Source organism: Tachypleus tridentatus, chromosome 13 (genome assembly GCF_004210375.1).
Source record: "Tachypleus tridentatus isolate NWPU-2018 chromosome 13, ASM421037v1, whole genome shotgun sequence".
NCBI classification, from domain to species: Eukaryota; Metazoa; Arthropoda; class Merostomata; order Xiphosura; family Limulidae; genus Tachypleus; species Tachypleus tridentatus.
The window spans coordinates 115972490-115994951 of NC_134837.1; the positions used below are offsets into that span (position 1 = coordinate 115972490).

At 35.1% G+C, this 22462-nt stretch overlaps 1 protein-coding gene across 1 annotated transcript in view; it reads left to right on the forward strand.

The window, feature by feature from the left end:
• Positions 1-417: 417 nt before the first annotated feature.
• The window catches only part of LOC143237676 (uncharacterized), a 49919-nt gene continuing 27874 nt past the window's right edge, over positions 418-22462 (forward strand). Inside the window, exons 1-2 of the mRNA XM_076477186.1 lie at positions 418-517; positions 723-803. Of these exons, the coding sequence (XP_076333301.1) occupies positions 432-517; positions 723-803 (167 nt within the window). The 5' untranslated portion in view covers positions 418-431. The remainder of the gene's footprint in view (positions 518-722; positions 804-22462) is intronic.

Sequence of the window (22462 nt, forward strand, 5' to 3'; positions counted from 1 at the left end):
AAAAGTTCACAATGACGTCAAGAATTCAGCAATTTAAATTAATATCTACAAGAGACGTCTGGTTATAAATAAAGTAAAACAGTTGTTGATTGAGAAGAGTTATTTAGCAGAAATTATCAGTGGCGGATTTAAGGTTGTGTGTAGGCATCTACACCCCTACATCAAGTTGAACACAGCCTGTAGCAAACGATGTTGAAGAAATAAGTTCATTATCATTACGTGAACTACACAAGGTAGTATTTTTATGAAGTAATTCAAACAAAACACCCAGCGACATAACAGATTAAACAATTTGTTCTGTGTTATAAGACAGTTTAGATTGAAATGTTCAAATCAGAAATCACAAGATTCAGATAATCCAAGAAGATTGATTTGTTTGTTTCGATTTTCGCGCAAAGCTACACGACGGTAATCTGTCCCTAATTTAGCAAATGACGACGATAAACGTCTTGGATAATTATCTTCAATCTGATAATATTTCACTTTGTTGTGTGGCGACAACAAAATGTTGTTTAAAGTAAGAAATGTCTGTAATTAGTTTGTTAAAATCTCTAATTTAACCAGTGCTTGTATACATGTAAAATGTAATATATCAAACGAGTTTCTTTTGCTGCTTCCATCTTTGACGTAAGTAATCATGGCTGAAAGTTCTAAAACGATAATAGAAGTTACGTCACGCCTAGCGAGATCGGTGATTTTACCTTTTTTACTTTGTAACTCAGCAGGGAATATAATAAGTTTCCACCTGTCAAGTGCAGAAGAAGGAGACAACAAAGGGAAAAGATACGTAAAGGGTGTGATCGGTAAGACTTTCTTTCCTCGTCAATACAACATCAACCAAGTAACAAACACATTAGAAATGTAATTTACCTGTACAGACATTTACCAAAGTTCTTTGTTGTATTCTAAGATTGTTGGTCCTAGCTAACACATAAAATTAGTCGTCTCTAGTCATGCTAAAGCGAAGTTAAGTTCGAAAAGTAAACAGTTAATAGAAATCAAAGAAAAAATTAATTTTTATAACAACCGTTTGAGACGATATTTAAGGTATTCTAAAAATGACACGTGCGACCATTAAACCTCAAACTTATGATACCTCCACAACGAAAAAAACTGATTATTAGTAGTTCTAAAGCTAGACATATACACATACATGCTGACTCAACATACAGGTACTGATATTATATTTTGCGTTAATCAGTCGATCTGTCAGTAACATAACTGCAAGTCTTTCCGAGTTAATTCACGAAAACATAAAAATTGCTTCTAAGTATATTCAACTTGTAATCTCTGGTTTAGTTCTTTAAATATCCAATACAACTAAAGCAAAAACGACCTTTCAAAAGGATTATATGGATAAGATGTGGAAGGAAAGATTACACTGAAAACTTTGTCTCGGTAAAAAAATACAACTAATAATTGCTTCCTTCCTGATCATGTTTTATTCTTTCTACTTTTTCTTTTTAAATTATTTTTTTCATTTTGTTTCACCAATTTTATGTTATATTTAAGATTATTCCAAAACTCACAATATTTTATTTACACACTGATGAAAACGTTTTCAGAACTTGAGTCTCACGCAAAGCTACATATACAAGAACGAAATGCACTAGACCAGGGGTGTGCAACATTTTTCGTCGGTGGGCCATATAACCAACTTCATCAATCAAGCGGGGCCACTTAAAAAACAAGCTTATTCGTGTACATGCACAATAAATTAAAAAAATTCTCAAAATGCAAGCAATAATATTTTATATTTTTGCATGAGTGATCATTTTAGTGCGACACTTGAAATTTAGAGTCCTTGCAGAGCTTGTCAATATCAGCTTTGACAGAAGTGGTTGCCACTCTTAACTGACTGGTCAAATGTTCATCAGTCAGCTGACTTCTACATTTGGTTTTGATGAGCTTCATTTTGGAGAAAAATTGCTCACAGCAGTAGGTGCTACCAAAAAGGGAGGCAATTCTTTGTGCATGACGGGACAAATTGGGAAACTTTTCACGTACACAGAGTTTGTAAAGTCTAGCAAACTGTTTTCAGAGAATTTCCTTTTAGTGTCCATGTCAGCCTGCAGTTCAATGAGTTCCATTTGGCAATCATCAGGACTGTCTTCCACTGCCAAATCAAAGGTTGAGCGAACAATTTCAATCTAATTTCAGTTTGTCTGAAATCTGGAAATCTGTTTGCAAACTCATCACGCAGCTTTTGTACACTGGTTTCATATTTGGTGCAATCAAGATTAGAAATTCCAGTTTCCTGGTTGCAAGACATGTAAAATGGGTCAATATGGCTCTTCTCAACTGAACCTGAAAAGTTCCAATTTCTTCTCAAAAGCACAAATATGCTCAAACAACTTATTCACAAGTTGACTTTTCCCTTGTAGTTTTAAGTTTAAATCAGACAGATGCTGTGTAATGTCTGTGAGGAATACTAAGTCATTCAGCCAGTTCTCATTGCTCAAGAAGTCCACATTCTGACGTTTGCTCTCCATGAAGAACTTAATCTCCTCTCGCAGATTCCAGAATCTCTTCAAAGTAGCAGCTCTACTAAGCCAACGTACAGCAGAGAAGTACAAAACATCTGAATACTCACTGTCCAGCTCATCTAAAAAAGTTTTAAATTGTCGATGATTTAATCCTCGTGTTCGAATATAATTTACGCATTGGACGACATTTTCATGACTTCTGCAAAATCCAGAACTTTGGTGCACAAGCTCTCTTGGTGAATAATGCAATGGCTTACAACTACGTCTTGTGCTCCAATTGCAGTTAGAAATTTCTTGGTGAATCCATTTGTCCTACCTGTCATGGAAGGAGCACCATCTGTTGTAACACCACATAATTTATAAGGATTCAGTTCAAACTTTTCTACAACCTTAAGCACTTATTCACAAATATCCTGTCCTGTGGTTGTGGAGGAAAGGCTTGCCATATCTAAAACTCTTCGAAAACATCAAAGCCTGCAGTAACAGCTCTGATGAAAATGACAAGTTGGGATGTGTCATTGATATCAGTGCTTTCATCCAAAGCCAGACTGAAAGCTTCACACGAATTCAATCTCTCTTCAAAGTTTCTTTGATGTCCTCTGAAAGATCTTTGTCCTGCGTGAGACAGTAAAGCGGGAAAGGCTAGTTTGCTCCACCAAATATTTTTTCTCTGGACATGCATATTCTGTGAATATTGTTAAACAATTTTAATAAATTCTCCATCACTGAAAGGCTTTCCTTTTCTGCCATACATTCACAAAGCTTAAAACTCAGTTTTGTCACCAGTTCTGAATTTTTCTTGAAAGTGGTAAAACACCTTGTTGCTTTTCAATGGATGTTTTAAATGTTCAATTTTGTCCTTTCGTGCCTGACCAACAATTTCATCAAACTGGGAGGAGTGCTTAGTTGCGTAATGTCGCTTAATATTGTACTCTTTCATGACTGCAATTGTAGTTTGACAGACGAGGCAGACAACACCTTGATTATGTGGGACAACAAGATATTTTGTGCACCATTCACTGTTGAATAACCTTCCTCATCATCAATTTTTCGTTTCTTAACTGCTGACATTTTACTAGCCCTGAAATCAAAACAAAAATTATTCTCACGAAAATAGCAAAGTAGAAAAAACATAGAATTTATTTACACATGGAACCTCTTATGGACAGAAACACATGTTTCTAAATTGGCATCCCGATCATAGCCTTCCGGTACTTAAATTAATTGAGAATAGCAAAATACAGTGTGACCTCGCCTATTCGCGGTTCGCCATTCGCGGCCCCGCATATTCGCGGGTTATGCGCGAACTGCGTTTTGTAGGTCACAGAGACTGAAAGGGCTTTTCGAGGAGATTTCTGTTGTATTTACTCAATCAAACCGTTTTATCAATTGTCGTCTTCACCAAACAAGATTGACTGCTATTGGCTGACTGCCTCAGCTTCCCCAACAACGCAAACGGCAAAGCACAGCCCGGTAACGCACGGTACAATTTAGTGAAATACATAACAGTATGCAATATTGCTACATTATTACTGCATCAATGAGTATAAGTATCATTAGTGTTTGGGAAGCATTTCATATAGTATATAATCGCATACATATACGTTTTAAAACTGCGTCCAATATTCGCGGTTTTCGCTATTCGCGGAGGGTAAAGAACGTAACCCCGCGAATAACGAGGTCACACTGTACATAGAATCAGATGCATCTGAAAGCAAAAATTTTAATAAATTCAGTAAAGTCACAACAATATGCTAAATAATAATCAATTTACCTTCAATCTCTTGTAGTAACTGTAAAAGGTAATAAAATTTTCACCAATAATGAATGACGGACAGCAGAGGTTAGGGAAAATTGTCGCCAGCGGGCGAAGGCGAGGTTCAGGACATGACGTTGAGTCGTAGACAATAGTGCTAGTGCACGTCACCTATTCATGCCCTAAGGAGGCCGACCAATCGAATTCGGCCTGCTCCTCTCTAGCAAAGATAATTTTAGAAGTTTGTCGAGTCGAAGCCTGGGAATCCCGTAGGATCGATGCTTTTAAAAATATTCCATTTGCGTTGGATTACAGATCAGGCCACATGGTTAGATTACAACAACTAGGGCCACACTAAATGGCTTGGCGGGCCGGGTTGTGGCCCGCGGGCCGCCTGTTGCACACCCCTGCACTAGACCGTCCCTAATTTTGAACTGATATACTAGAAGGAGGGAGTCAATAGCACCCACTACCAGTTCATGGATTTAAGAGAAAGTTTAAGCTGATAAGATTGTACTTGAGTAGGAACTTCTGAGTAAAGGAAATTTTGTATTTATGTCAAAGTTATTAAGGCAATATGTTGTCCTTAATTTTGGACTACTGACGAGAGCAAGACTTCTGTGAATTGTATATAGATTTTAAGTTTTGAACGAAGTTTCGAACTGCTTTTCCATTGTTTTATACATTTCGGGTTCCACACACTGTTGCGTATCAATAACATTTCACGAACGCAAGGAATCTGACATGATAGCTCTCCAGTGGCACAACGGCATGTTTACGGACCTGTAGCGGTAGGATACCTGTGGTGGGCAGAGCACAGATAGCCTGTTGTATAGTTTTGTACTTAATTACAAACAAACTAACTGACCTGATGAAGATCTGCGCTATAGCAACAAAATTATGTAAGGCTAGGTGCAGTCCATAAAAGCTTACAATTAAAAGCTTTTGCGATATTCTTATTTGACTGAATACTGGGTTTTGACTGTCACTCTTACAGCACATCCACGTCCTCAGTGAGCGTAGCATTTTTTGGTTAAGGGGACGCGAGCCATGAATACTCATATTCATAGACCGAGTATGCTAAGCACTGGGCTACTTCTGGACCCTGATCAAAAGTAACGGAAAATAATTTGTAATCATTCCTGTACGAATAGCCCATCACAATAATAAAACTAATTCCCTTAAATCATAAACCCAGTAAAACTACGTATGATACCAAAAGGTTTCTGTTAAAAACTGTACTTACTATACACTGTAAAATTTAAAACAGAAAACAATACTTAAATATACATTTGTGGCATTTCAACCTAATCCACATATAATGGCCAGCAGATAAGTTGAAAAGTGTCAGAAGAAACACAGTTTCCGGAAATGTTATGCAGGGAAATAAACTGAGCTTGGATAATAAGAGGTAGGAAGACAACAAGGACGTCAGTGAACAGATTGTGTTGTCTATTATGACTTCTCATTAGATGCTAGGGTATAGAGAAATTTACTACCTCCCCCTACGGGACAAAAGACAGAAATAATTATTTTATACCCATACAGGAAATAGGATCTGAATAATTCTGATTTACTGCCAAGTTGAGACAAAATTGTAGTGCGATATATATCTAAAAACGGCTCGTTCGGGTTGAGAAAATCTTTTACGCAGAGGAGCGAACAATGTTTTGATCTTCTTCGGTCATCGTCAGGTTTGCTTGTTTGTTTTTAAATTTCGCACAAAGCTACTCGAGGGCTGTGTGTGCTAGCCGTCCCTAATTTAGCAGTGTAAGACTAGAGGGAAGGCAGCTAGTCATCACCACCCACCACCAACTCTTGGGTTACTCTTTTACCAACGAATAGTGGGATTGACCGTAACATTATAACGCTCCCACGGCTAAAACGGCGAGCATGTTTAGTGCGACGGGGATGCGAACCCGCGACCCTCAGATTACGAGTCGCACGCCTTAACACGCTTGGCCATGCCGGGCCTCGTCAGGTTCATAAAGAAAGAAAGAGGTAAACTGACCGGAAGTTGACCACATGTTTGAAAGGGGTTGTGTAACTGAGTGTCGGAATGTAGAGGGCGGTGTTAGATGTTTGAATATTTAATTTTATATTATTTATTTTATTTTTAATATAGGTATAAAGGTGTTCCTTTGTATTGTTTTATTTTGGGTTTAAGTTGTTGTATAAGTAAGGCTTCTTTAATTTTGCGTTTGTTTATGTTTGTTTCTTTATTTAGTATTTGAATGTTTTCTATGGTTATGTTGTGTTTATTTGACATGCAGTGTTCGAAAACGTATGAAGGTGACGTTTTGTGTTCTTTGAATCTAGTTTCCAATTTTTTGTTTGTTTCTCCAATATAGAAGTCGTGGCAGTTATCGCATTGTATTTTATAAATAATGTTGGTGTGGTGTTTGTCAGTGTAGTTTTTACATAGTCTAGGACTCTAGGTGGTAAATTAGCCACTGACCCACGAAGGGATACATGCAAGTAATGACAAGATCTTCCTGTTACAATACCTCGCCTTTTCATCCTGTAGTGTTACGCAGTAGTGATTGTAAGCCTCATCAGGTGATCTGAGTAATAAAACTATTTTAGATTTGCCCCTTACGAAGCAAAGTATATCTTTTTGTCTTAGGTTTGTGTTAATATATTTGTTCAGATTGATATAAAACTAAAATTTTGGAAATAGTCCGTATCTTTCAATAATCATGTAATTATTCGTGTTATTTTGTTGTTTTTTGCAATGTTCTCTCTTTATCAATAAATGTTTTAATACCCATACCAGCCGTTCGGAGAGACGTTTTTATGTCAAGTGGGTTTCTCGTCATCAAGGAGTCACTTGGGTATCGTGTTTTACTAGTTAACACGCGCAGCATGAAACACTATTGTTTCTAGAAAGATTTCCATCGTACTCGTAAGGAAGAGACAGGTGTCTCGGTCACAGAACCATATGAATTTTGTTAATATATGTATATTAACTACTTCCCCACGTTACAGTATATCACGTGATTCAATAATAATGTCATCAGCTCACGTGGAAAGACAAAATTCAATGAAAATTTTAAATACTTTTGAATTCCTGAACACTAGTTAAAGGTCAAACTTTATCTAAGATCGAGTTCCGACACCTTTGACGACTTATGTATCAGTAATACTATGGATATGAATTATTACGCAATTTCTTCTTACATAGACGAAATTTTATTCATTTCATAGACAGGGACGCTTTTAAAAAGTCGCTCCCTCATCAACTGCGTCCTTTCAAATTGTAGCCTCAAGCAATTTATGGACTTGTTCCTTTCGAAAAATGCTTGGAGAGAGGAAAATGTAACAAAAATATTGTTTTAAAACATCCCAGTACAAAGTTCGACAGTCGTGGATTCGAATCTCGGTCGCACCAAACATGCTCGCCCTTTCAGCTGTGGGTGCGTTATAATGTTATGGTCAATCCCACTATTCGTTGGTAAAAGAGTAGCCCAAGAGTTGGCGGTGGGTGGTGATGACTAGCTGCCTTCCCTCTCGTCTTACACTGCTAAATTAGGGACGGCTAGCACAGGTAACCCTTGAGTTGCTTTGTGCGAAATTCAAATTCAAAAACAAGCAAAACAAAGTTCGACACATGTTCAAGTTCAGTCTAAGGTTCACGTAGTATCATTTCCTACTACCACCTGAGTTAGTAAGGATTCATGCATTCACCCACAACTGTCCACTAACCCTCGACTCTGTTCACCATACCTCTATTCAGAAAGGCAGGAGTAAGAGAAATAATTAGCTACACGGTTTTATTTAAGCGATGTTTAAAGTGATCTGCAAAAAGTGGCGGTATGCTTGAATTTGAGGGAGTGAGGTAGTTTCGTTTCTGACCATACCTGTGACATTCAAAGTGGTGACTGTGTATTTTTCTGTAGCATAGCTTTTTGCTGGTATGTTAAACCGTTGTTTTCACCTTACCAACAAAATATTATCGCACTTTAATTTCTAAATTCAAGATCAATAAAAACTTACAGTTTTAATTTCGAGGGTACAGAAAACTTGTTCCTGACTATCTTCTACAATTCTGAGATTAATTTCTTCAATTGTATTAACACAATCTTTGAAACGGATTTAAACCAAGCAATAATAAATCAACATCATAAAATAATGTTGTTAGTGTACTAGTAATTTCTCTTTTCTAAAAGTAAATCGACTAATGGCTCAGCTAAAATTTGGAAATTGATCACCGCGGTTACCATAGTGAAGATAGTCCACTGTTAGGTACATAGGTATGTAGAACATAACCTAAGGATCGTATGACCGTTTGTTTTTATTCGAGCTGTTGTTAAGATGATTTTATATTTCTAAAGTGAACTACCTACAGGTTAGAGTTACTACTTTGTCATACATATCAATACTACTCTTATATTTAAAATATTTTTTCACTTCACTCAGAAAAAGTATCCATATTCTCTTTCCATACCTGGTCCTGAATAGTTGTCCTCCTTCTGTTTTCATCCCCATTTGAGGACAAGTTGTCGGATACATCCACAAGTTTGCTGCTACTGTATGCTTGACAGTACTCCTTCAGTGAAGGTTTTTCTGACTTCTGTCACAGTGAACAATTGCTGTGGTATCGTCATTATATTCACATTTGTTACACTTTTAATGTTTCGGACATTTGATATTTTACTTTCACAGGTCAGCTTTGAATTCGACCTCGTTTCTATCTCGAAAAGAAATAGTCTGGCTTGTTATTTCAGTAGTTCATCACAGATTTCTCAGAAAGTTCGGTAATGGTGAACATTTCATAGATAATATACCATAACGATGCCATAACAAATCTCTAACATAGGGTATAAAAATTATTCAACTTTACTGACAAAAACGATGATAACTTCTTTAGATATTATCTAATTATAGATCGTCAAACATCACTAGCTTTCTTATAAAATAATGCACATTGATGTAGATTTTCAGAAAAAGACTAAATGGCGGGTATTATTCCGACAAAAGGCCCTACTATTTCTGCTGGCGTTCAGCCATACATTGCTTGTTAAAATTTACACTGAAAAGGATGCATATATTGTTGCTTAAATGCCCGCACTTAAGTGTGGTTAGTAACGTTTTAAAGTTTTCACTGTAAACCGAGTAACTCACACACACACACCAATATGTTTGTCACTTTGCATATTCAGCTAAGTGTCTCTTCATGAAAATTTTACATTAATCTTACTTTGTAACAATTTTCGTACACTACTATAAACACCTTTCATCTGCTTTTTCGCTTTGCATCAGGTTTTTGTGTAGTTTTGACCCCAAGTGGCTCAGCGGTATGTCTGATGACTTACAACTCTAAAAACCGGGTTTCGATACCCGTGGTGGGCAGAGCACAGATAACCCATTGAGTAGCTTTGTGCTTAATTCAACAACTACAACTACGTGTAGTTTTATTAAATAAAGTTACTCCCACGTCAATCTGTTTGTCTGGCCGCGTAAAATATTTTCAAATAGACCAGGATTTATGAATCGAACACAAAATGCCTGCGAGAAAGCGTAGCTTAAACTGGTCCGTGAAAATTACAATAAAGAAAATTGAAGTGAAGGGTATGAAACCTACCGTGAACGTTTCGCGGTTCTTGGCAAGCACACACACACGTACATATATTGTTTAAATATTTTGTTGATGTAACTTTTATTTAAGGTTAGAAAGATAATCATAAAACGATAATTTCTTTGAAGCTGATGCTTATGTGTATCTATATTACTGAACTGGATCGCAGTGTACAAGCTTTTGGACGATATACGAACTCGTACTTTGTATAAATTCCACACTGCACAGGTTGATCGTTTATTAAAACAGCTTTTTGTACGTGAGTACAGGATGCAGAATTTGTTGAACTATTTCTGGCTTTGTAAAAACTTTTTTGCCAAAATAATCAAATGTTTCAAAATCTGATATTTTCACAAACAGAAGAAACACAAATATCAGCGAAAAGACTCGTTTAAGTATCCGTCATTTTAAATAATGAACGATATAATTTTAATATGACGATCCTTGAACTATCAAAATAAACGCAATATTACGTCTTAATTGCTCATGTCAGTTCTGCCAAGAATCCACTATTCGTTGGTAAAAGAGTAGCCCAAGAGTTGGCGGTGAGTGGTGATGACTAGCTGCCTTCCTTCTAGTCTTACACTGCTAAATTAGGGACGGCTAGCACAGATAGCCCTCGAGTAGCTTTGTGCGAAATTCCAAAAAACAAACAAACAAACTGCCAAGAATACAGAAAGCATACGAAGGAAGAAAATATCATTCGAAGTAGAAATTGTACGCATTCTTACGGATACATTATTTATCAAGCTTTCTTCAGTTCACACAAACAAATAACCCAATATAGTTTAATGACACATCACACCGTACATAAGAAAAGTTAAGCTTAAGTAATTATAAATTCTTCTGACATAACCATGCAAAATTAAAAACAAAAATACTCCTTAGGAATAGTGTGCTGACATAGTACGTTCTTCGATTTTTCTTTCCGAGTTTTATCTATTTCATGATCTGTTTAGTTATCCATCTATTAAGTGATTTATTTTTCTTATCAAACTCAGGTGTGTAGAGACTGGCAAAGGTTTCATTCCAAAATCTTACTTGTGGGACCGTAGGCCATGGCCTAACTGGCCTATGCCTCAGTCCGACCATACCAGTACAGACCGTATTCTGAAAGTGTGCCACACATAATGTAACCCAAACGAGCTGGGTTATGAAAAGATAGATATTTAATTTTTAACACAATTTATTGTGTTTCTTCCCTTAGAAGTAGTGGCTTGGTATAGCGGGTGGTTAGAGCGCTGGAATGGTAGTAGTCTTTCCGTTCACCAAATATGCTCGCCTTTGCAGCTGTCGGGGGGTTAATATGTGATATTAATTTATGGCTCACTTGAACAAATAGCCCTTTGCAAGCTTTGCGCAAAGTTCAAAACTAACAAATCCTTAGAAGTAAAAATGCTTCCATGTTCCATGATAACCCCAATCGATATTGTTAGTTAACAAGACCGACGGTTGATGAAAACAATCATTACAAAAAGAACAAAAACAGGTTTGAGTAAAAAAATAAACAAGTTATTTTGTTTTTTCCGTGGCTGAAACAAGATATTTCAGATTATACTTTCTAAGTAGTAAATATAATATTTTCAAATATATATCAGGAATATACTTGAGAAATGATAGAAGTTGCTATTCACGAAATCATGAACTGAACTAGAGGAGGGGCAACTAGTCATCACCACTCACCCCAAACTCTTGGGTTACTCTTTTACCAACGAATAGTGGGACTGGCCGTTACATTATAATGCACCCACAGCTGAAAGGGCAAGCATGTTTGGTGTTACGGGGATTCGAATTCGAGAATTACGAGTCGAGAGCCCTGACCACCTGGCTATGCCGGGCCTTCATTGAACGTACAAACAAGTAACGCATAAAACTTTAGACTAATTTTTTCTTCAAGTCATCATGAAAATGTGATGATAATATACAAGAAAATATGTTTCTAGACTGAAGTTAGATTGCATGATTATTATATTAAAATCAATGCTGTCCATTTCGATTTCTACAGTTCCCATAATATTATAATGTATCTCGTATATATTGTGAATCGTGGTGTCTGTCGGAGCGTTCATTTGTCTCCCGTTTGAAAAGTTGTGCACTCAGGCTAAGCTCAATATTCGTTTTGGGAATAACGGTAGAACAGGACTGAATAATGTTTATGAAAAGTTCTACTTCACAAGTAGGATATTCTACATTAAACTAATCGCATTATTATTCACATTTTAAAATGTGACGTAACTTGAAGAGTAAAAATGTAGATTTACCATCCGTTATTGTTGAGCGGTTAACCTTAGCAAGAATGAAATGCTCAAGAATTACTTTTTGTGATGGGCGGTATAAGTAGTTCCAAGATGTGGTCTGAGTGAAGCCAAGAATACAATATAATTAACTTTTTTAAACTCCATGGCATAATTTGAATTGATAAATTAACTTAATTTTTTTCAGTCACTGGGGACGGGTACATTTATTTGTCTTTAATAAAGACTGAATATCAGTGACTTCCTTTACAACTTTTAGAGTACATACAATGTATTTAATAAAGGTTTGATAAGAGCAGTGTTGTCCTTTACGACTAGTACGCTATAGACAATGTTATAATGTATAGTCTTGGCCAAACAGTTTACCTACTGTTCAATATTGACGTTATTGTCTCTGCATGTATAGAGTAATTATTAAGTGAATGTCGAAGTAGTAACATTGAAGATAGTGTGTGATCGAACGATCTCGCACGAATTGTTATTCTGGTCTGTATAAGTTGTTTTGAGCATTTGTTCGTCCAAACACATCCACACACCTGTGCTGTATAAAAGGACATGCTTTTTGTATAATCTTTTTTTGAAACATATCAAAGCTTTGTTTAAACAAATTCTCTGTACTTGGTGTAGTTTTGTGTCTTGTCACGCTCGAGAAACTATAGAGCGTCAAATTGTTCGACTGTCCAAAAGTGATGTGAAGCAGCGCACACTACCAAAACAGTAGGGTGCTCCCAGTGTATCCAGAATACTGAAACTTCATTGAACTTCAAGAAACGTTGTTCCAGGAAAGTCTTCTTGTAGACGCTGAAAAAATACTGTCTGAGATGACTGTGTTTTGATCACGTTGACATGTTTAAATCTAAAGAAGTTTTGTAACACCTTACGACAGAAGTTTCATGAACACATTCATTCCAGAGTGTTCTGAAGAACTGTGATTATGAAACTGGCCAAAAAAGGTTATTTTGCACAAAGAATGACCCGTAAACCGATATTTACTAGAATTCATCACCGTGTTACTTTGGTAAGACAAGATGCCATCTTACAGCTAAGACACTGACGACGTATCATCTTTTCAGATGAGTCCTGCTTCCTGCTTGTTAAAGCTAATGGTAGAATTCATGTTCATTGTTTGCCTGGGAATACAAAAGAAGTGGTGTTTGAGCAGCTATTCATCATGGTAGAAAAAACTGCTCTTCATATCTTCCAGGAATACGTCAATGGCACCGCCCACATGAAAACTTTTTTCTGACATGATAGTGATGACTAAGATAACTTAAATGAAAAAAGACATACAAAACACTAAATTTTTCTAATAAATATAAGCAAATACACCTGAAAACTGAGTATTTAATCCAGCTCAAAGTACTGAAGCAACATACCAACCCAAAACTGTAAATGTTTATAATGTTTTGGGTGGAGAGATACCTATATTAAATAAATACAGAGCCATTTTTTTATAATTAATATAAACTTTCCTTTTGATAAGAAACACACTTCTCATCATAAGAAAAAATATTTCAAAATAACTTAAACAGCAGGTAAAAACCATGCCAAGGTAGCATTCATGCAGAGTACTGTTTTGTATGCAAGGAAGAGTAAACACATTTGAAAACTAAGCTTTTGAAATTTTTGGAATATATTTTTAAAATATCTAAGTATCTGATGAATATTTTTACTTGTAATAATTTTATGATTATAATAAAAAAAGGTAACATAATACAACTGGTAAATATTAATAGTAGAATTAACTTGGGACATGCTTGTGTACAAACTAGTGTAGATTAGGTTGCAGTGTACAACCACTTTTGCTACAAGTAAGCTTATAAGTTACAAAACAGGCTAAATAAATTGTATTATTACATAAATATAATCTAAAGACTAGTTATTTATCATATGTTTTAAAGATAAAGAATTACTTTAGTATAAAGATAATTATAGAGTAGCATATTTATTACTCAAACATTAAGATTAACAGTGTTGTAAACAGGCTAGCTGCATTTAGTATTGATTATACCATGTAACAAAATTTTTACTTTTTCTTGTTCCTGGGCAGAAAGTGTTATTTTCCATTTATTACGCCCAAAGTAAATGGAAAAAGACCTATTTTTCTCTTCAAACTTTGCTTTTGTAACCTAAAGAAGATCCTGGAGTGCACAGAATTTTCCAAGAAGCTCAGTAGAAAGGAAAAAAAAGCTTGGGGCAGCTTTGTCGCAGTGGTTCAGGGCTTCTTGGGCAATCACAAGGCCAAAACTCATGTGGAACTGGTTGAGGCTCTGGTGAAGAACTATGGCAAAATGGCCTGCAGGATGTCACTGAAAGTCCATATCCTTCATGCTCATCTTGATAAATTTAAGGAGAACATGGGAGCATATACACTCAGAGGAGCAAGGTGAGAGCTTCCACCAAGATATATTGGACTTTGAATGCCACTACCAAGGAAGGTATAATGAAAACATGATGGAAGACTATATTTGGGGGCTGATATGTAAAAGAGATTTACATTACAGTTACAAAACTTAAAAAACTACTCACTTCTAAACATTTTTGTATAACTTTAGTATAAATACATGTAAATCTTGATTCATATGTTGTTTTATTCAGACATTATGTAAATGAAAATGTGCAAATTTGCCCATTTGTACATAGAAAATAGGTTAATTTCTAAATTTCATTATCCAGGTCACAAAAGCAAAGTTTGAAGGGAATAATGTCCATTTTCTGTACTTACAACATAAGTAGTTAAGAAATAACACATACTATCCAGGAACAAAATTTGTGTTATATAGTATTATTCACTTCTAGACTATAGTGGTTAAGAGTAGCACAGGTGTGGAAGCCACACAGCTGCTACTGTGTGCTAGTGCAAGGAATGTATTTTATTTAGAAATTGAGGACTAGCAGAGCAATTTTAATGAATTAACCCTTTTGTTACAGGCTCAGTATAATACACACAAGTTCATCTACAAATTTGCATACATTAAGTATTTGCACTATAAATTTTGATACAACATGTGTATCTTCACAAAATTTGGTTGACTTTTGGTAAAGATAAGTATTTTATACATACAAAATCAGATTTTTAATAACATATTTTTACTAAAGATTTGCTTGTGAAAATATTGAGTGTTTCATTACTAGTCTGAGTACAAAGTGATTTCATGTTATGACTGAAAAGTATTATTCATATCAAAAATCTCAAATATTTGCATAATCTATAAAACCTCCTAAATACATTTCAAACATTTGTTTTTAGTAATATTCTGTATTTTGTTATTTTCTATACTCTAACTACATGAGCTCTGCAGTCACTTGACCAACCTCATAACCATCATATAAATGTTAGACAATAAATATTATTTATGCTTTTTCATGCTAGAATGACTGCATATTATAACATGAAATTACATGTTTAGTCTAACTCGCATATGTTTCATAATGCTATATATTTATTAATTTTTATTATATTGATCTTCCAGTCGTGCCTACCTGACTTTACATAACTTACACTGATTCAGTGCACATGCATTCATGTGAGGTATCCTATGATATGAAACTGACCTCTTGCATTCCCTATGTTTTAGTAGACTAGTATTTTGTAGTATACGGTCACATTTCAATTATTATACATTATATATGTATATATATTATTACTATTTGGAAACAATATTAAAAACTTATTTTTCACGTGCAGATATATCATTAATCTAAGGAGGTTGCATGGTCACCAGAGGCGCTCAACTGGATAAAGAACAACAAATTCAATTTAATGGAAGAAAGAGTTAGACTAAAGCGTTTTCGTATGTTATCCACTCGAATTACTAGCTTGTGAACTCCAAATTTCAGTTTAAAGCTTAATTATTTCGTGATAGCACATGCTTCCCGATTACTAACCAATTTTGTAGTAACGATGCTTTGATTCATCTTGAAACGCTCGCCTAAATGAATACTTTATAATTAGTAATCAACAGCAGCTAAATATCACATTTATTCTTTAACATGAACAAGAACTATGTTTTTAAATGCTTAGAAAAGCTCACGCAAATGATTTTTATTTGAACAATGCTTTCTTCAAGTATAAACTGAATACTAAGCCTTTTTGGAACCATAGTAGTCCAGTATGTTGCTCTGAAAAAAAACGTTGTGAGTTACTGGCGTGGGTTGTCTAATGATTTTAAATGTTATTTGTTTAGAATTGTCGCGCAAAGCTGCATAAGAGCTATATGCGCATAGTAGTTCCTAAGTTTGAGTTAACAGACAAAAAATTGATTAGTTTGAGAAGGGTATGTAACAAATCTTTCCAATGCGAAATATCCATACATTTAGATCTTAAATGCGTGTTCAGATAGGGGATACATAATTTGGAAGAAGGAGATATTTACTGTACTTAGTGCTACTCGAAAAAAAACAACAAACAACAAATATGGTTCAATTTGGGGCTCAGAACCACCCAGAAAGAAATCTGCAACAACTTTACTGCTGATGTGGTAACCATAAGAGTAACAGATACGAATAAATGATCACAAAGATCAATGAAAAAGTTATCAACATGTCCAGGAAACAGTTATGCAAACACGACTTTCTTCTAACATTCATTAACCCTTCACAGAACCAAAGCAGCTGGAGAATGAAAAAGCTATTCCATATGTAATATCAATTTTCAGATGTAATGTCAATAGACTTTTGTATGATTGAAATGAATGCTGGGAATCTTTGTCGTCATACATGAGATTGATTAGGGAAAGAATGCAAGGAGCATTAGTGTGTTTAGGACATGGAATCCTTGCAATTTAAGCTTTTGCAGTGGATGCTATGCTTCAGGACCATTGAAGGTGCACAAAGATATGGAACTCCGTAACTCGAGCACTTTCGAAAGGTGGACATTTCGTTTTCAGGAGGAAATTAGGTGTGCGAGATGAAGTGAAGTTGAAGTGAGGTCATGCAAACCAACATAGCAATCCGGAAATGTTTTGCATGGATTTAACGTATTATTATAATTGTATCTGGTTTCTGATGAAATACGACCGGAAACAAGAATGTTAAATATAAAGAGGTTTGACATTTTATGTTTAAAAAAATAAAAATATTTAAGAGGAACAACATCGAGTGTTGATAAATTAAAGTAAAAGTGAGACATGAGCGTTGATTAAGACAAAAAAAGATAAACGTGAATAATTGTTATTAATAAATAATAACTATTAAGAAAGATAAAGGGTAAGAAAGGGACTCATACCATAAAAACAATTCTGTCAGAGCATTAACCAATAATCGGATATCACTGATTCCAGGATCTATCCACAAGGTTGGATAGTTTTTAAAAGTGATACTCTAATACGCCACACTTGTACCCGTTTTAGTTTTAAAATTGGTTTCAATACCGACGATAGTCGTGTCATTAACGATCGGGTTAGTTAAAATGTTGGGTAATAGGGAAGTCTTTTAAGGTTTTAACAGAAGACTTATGGTTGTTTAAACGATCTGTAAGAAAGCGTTTGGATTTGTTCCATATATCCGTGATTGCATTTTTTTTTGCACTATATGAAGTAAATGGTGTTGTCTGGAAGAGAGTCAGTAGTTTTAATAAATTTGTAGGTTAAATAACGAGTTTTATTACATAGATGACAATCATTCTTTGGTGGAGTGTAATTCATTTTTGATATTCCGGAAGGAGACAACGGGAACTTTAGGAAACATTTGTTTAAGATTGGTTGTTTTGAATTTTGCGAAAAGCTACACGAGGGCTATCTGTGCTAGCAGTCCCTAATTTAGCAATGTCAGACTAGAGGAAAGGCAGCTAGTCATCACCACCCACCACCAACTCTTGGGCTATACTTGTACCAACGAATAGTGGGGTTAACCGTCATTATAACGTTCTCACGGCTAAAGGGCGAACATGATTGTTAGAACGGGGATTCGAGCTGAGACCCTCAGATTACGAGTCAAGCGCCCTAACCAGGTGGTCATGCCGAGCCTCTTGTGTAAGAACATAATTTAGTTGTAGTACATTAAAATGTTTTTTACATAACACAGGAAATATTTCTGAGTTTAAACTGATAGGTAATAACAATATGTTTGAAACTTTATTGTTATGCTATTTAAGGATGTTTTTTATGTTTGAAACTTTGCTATTTTACTGTTTAATGATTTTTGTTTTCGGCGAGTGTTAGTTTTCTCAATCAGTCTGTCAGTTTCGGTATATTTCTGTCCTCTTTGTAACATGGTTTGTTTCATATCCTTAGTGTGATTTATGTAACTTTTTTTCATCTGAACAGATTTTCTTCATTCTGAGGACTTGACTCATAGTAAGTTATAATCCTATAATGTTGAAGATATTGTGGTCTGTCAGTAGGTTTAGTACATATCAGTGTGTAAAATTACGTTATTTTAAAAAGAGAGTGAAGTCGAGAAAATTAATCTTAATGGAAGGATAATTACGGGTAGATTTGATTGTTTTTGTGAAAAGGTATCGTGAGAACCAGCTCAATATGGCTTTTATCTAAATGAAATAAATAAACAAACAAAATATGCTAGAGAAATAATTAGTGGTGGACTGAAAAGCTTATCTTTGATATTGCTATCCTTTTTGAAATTGTCTTCTTCTTGTTGACAAAAAGGAAAAGGTATGATAATGTTATTACGTGACTTCTTACGAAGTAATATTTTGTTTAAAGAATTTTTTTTCATATAATGGTTTCCATGGTTAAACATCTCTTATTTATTAGACAAATAAATATAGAGATTTCCATGGTTATACATCTCTTATTTATTATTAGACAAATAAAGGTTAGGAAAAAAATCTTTACTATTGTTTTCTTACTTTTCACAAAAGTAATCCTACTGGATTTTATCTGTGACAATTTTTGTTTGTGTTTTGTTCCAAATGAGTAGAATCTTCTGGCTCACAGATAACAAAGCAGTGACGACTGCAGATAAATCAGCTTGCGATTTCGCCACTTTGTAAGATAACAAATTATATTTTCTATGAATATGGTTGTGTTTATCATTCATGCTACACTTGTAATCAAATAGGGCACTTATATATTCATTATTCCAAGAAAATAAAACATGTAAATAGAGAAAAAAACACACACAAAATACAGCAGTTGGGAAACAAGAGCAGCGATCAAAGAAGGAGTTTTTTATTCCCTTGAAAGTAAGTTTCTCCTGTAGCTACTGTGAAGGAGGCTAATGAGTTTAGATTCTGTGTTGACTACAAAAGTTAAATTAATTCTCATGATCTGATAACTAACCATTGCCTAAATACTTTGTCGGAAGTTACCTGTATCAGTACATTAGACTTATCTAGTGGATACTGGCAAGTACATGTTAAGATGGAGGACTGACATAAAATTACGTTCCTAATGGATAACAGACTTATCAATTTAAACTTATGCTTTTTGGCCTTAAAATGCACATGTCGCTTCCATTGACTTACAGATAAGGTTTTAGCTGAAGCAATTGAATGCTGCAAGGCTTATATTGAGGATATTATAGTATTTTCACCCAAATTTAAACAACACTTAAAATACCTTGAATTGTTCTACAAGTTATGTACAGCTAATCTTACTGTAATAATTTCTAAAAGCACATTTTACCAATGAGAAGTATCATGTTCAGAACTTAAACTTTCTTCTCAAAGGACATACACAAATAATGACAAAAAAAGCTGTTACAGACTGTGCAACTACAAGAAATGGAAAGATTTAAGCACATTCTTAGTTATGTGTGCCTGGTACAATCATTTCATTCCAAACTTTGTTACAGTTGCTGAACCTTTATATCAGTTATGAAGGAAGTGTACCATGTGAAAATAAATCCTGATTGCAGTGGTATGTTCATTTTAGACTGTTACATTGGAAGCAAGCTTTATGTGAATCCTCTGTCTTGCAGCTTCCAAGAAAATGTGAACACTATTTATTGCATACTTATGTCTCAAAAGTTGTATTAGGAGCAGTTATGTCTCGGACAGGTATCGTAGTATATGCCAGTAGAACATTTAACTCTTCAGAAAGAAACAATACAAATACATTGTTAGAATATCTATTTATAGTCTAGGCTGAAGAAAAAATTAAGATATTCTTGATAGAGAAGAATCCACAGCTACAATTGAACACACTTCCTTGAAATGATTACAGACAGCTCTGGAGTTAGTTACAAGAATTAACATTTTAAATACGACAGATAAAAGTAAAATAGAATCATTTCCTTAAAGCCTTATCTAGACATCCTAGATTTGGACGTCACTAAGATATCACCTAAACTGGAGAACTAACAATGGACAAAGTATCCAAGTTTGGTTATTAGTGGTATTAGAAAGGACATTAAAATTATGTGTTGTCATGTCGTGTTTGTCAAATCACTAAGTTTGATCAGAAACAGCCAGCTAGATTTATGCAAAGCACTAAACTAATGGAACCTATCGAGATAATGGGAGTAAACATCTAGGACAGGAAATGATTATTTTTGGTTATGATAGAGTATATCAGCATATTATTTTTATTATATTTTGTCAAACAAATATCCATGAAGGATATTTCATGAATTCATGAATACTTGTGTAGATATGGTATTTGTAAGACTCTCGTATCTGATAATGGTCTACAGTTTGTGTCTCATTTGATGGTTGAAACTTGCAAATTTATGTGAATAAAATTTTACCAAAAAAGTAAATAGAAATATTGGTAGAATGATATCTGCTTGTACTGAGAAGAATAATCAAACTTGCTATAATCATTTATCCGAATTTTCTCTAGCCATTAAAACTTCTATTCATAAGCCTAAGCGTTTATACGCCATCCAGAGTTCCTCTGGGAAGTGAGATCTCCCTTTCTTGGGACTGAATGACGAAACGTCCAACAGAACCTCAAACCATTGATCAACAAACAGCTGAATTACAATATATTAAACAGGATGTAATATCCAACATTGAAGCGACAGTGAAAATCCAGACACACATAAAGTAGGTGCGTTAGTATTATTAAGGATTAATAATAATACAGTAAGTATTATTTACTGCTTTATCTTCTGCAGCAAATAATTTTACTGCAAAAATGATTTAGAGGTGGAAAGGACCTTTCGGAATTACAAAGGGTGTTACTCCATCATTGTATGAGTTAATAGATCCTAGATCAGTTGCAGTTATAGGACTATTTCATATTTATAATATAATATAATATATATTTCCCCCAGTGAAAATTCTATCCACAGTTAAGAAGGTAGTAATCATCCCAGGCAGTTGCAACAAAATGTAGATGTTGACTACAGAAAACTTAATGGTTGTTCCTACACAGAAATAGGGCTTTTACTAGTGTCTTCATCCTGTGTTTGCTACTCGATACACCCTCGGAGCCCGTCGCCATCTTCCTTTCCTTGAGTAATACCATCACTATTTGTTCTCTCTATCTGTATCCTGGAGAGACCTATGATCAATCAGACCTTGATGTTCTTAGTAAACAGTTGTCATCTCCCTTTTTAACCCTTTAATGGACATAATTGTGATGATATTGATTGGAGGGGTTGTTCCATGGAATGTATGCTCTCGAATCACAACTTTTCTCTCTTCAGTACTGGTTCTTATACTTATTTTCACGTAAAATATTAGTCTTTTACTGTTATTGATACCTCTTTCTGCTCACCTTCACTTTTTTGGGAGGGTAGACATTGATTCACGTGACAGTGATCATTTTTCTATCCTGGCTTGGAACTTGATCCTGTTGTCACTTGTATGCTATCGATAAACGACCGCATGGTAGTAGTGACTGACTGTATTGTCCAGGAAGCTGCTCAATCCATTTCTAAAAAACTCGACACGTTTTCCACAGTATCCTCGTCCATGATTGAGTCCTGTCTGTCAAATGACACAAAAGGCTCAAAATCTAGCTTGGAATACCCTTCTTAGGTATCTCATACTATCAAACAGCATTGCTTTACAACGGGTCCATGCCCATGCTTGGCAGTTAAGACATCAAAGCCAGAAGAACCCTTGGATTAAGTTCACAATTAGCATCTCTTCTACCACCAGTTCCAAAATCATATGGGACAAAATTTGGAAGATCGGTGGGCAGTATACTTTCCTCCTCCTTTCAATCTTGCTCTCTGATGGCCATAAAAAATTGATTATGCCCAGAATATTGTCGAGCTTTCGGTAAAAGCATCTCTAATGCATCTACCATTTCTGTTTCATCCCCCACCTTCTTGGTCATCAAGTCTCGAGCAGAGAGATCGCCTCTATCCTTTTGGATTGATCGTCTCTATGACTATAATTGCCTTTTTACCTCAGTAGACTCAAACTTGCTCTTCATTTGTCTGACACTACATCAGTCAGACCTGGTGATATTCACTATGAGATGATGTGCCATATTACTCTTCCTATTCTTCTGGTTGTTTTAAACCA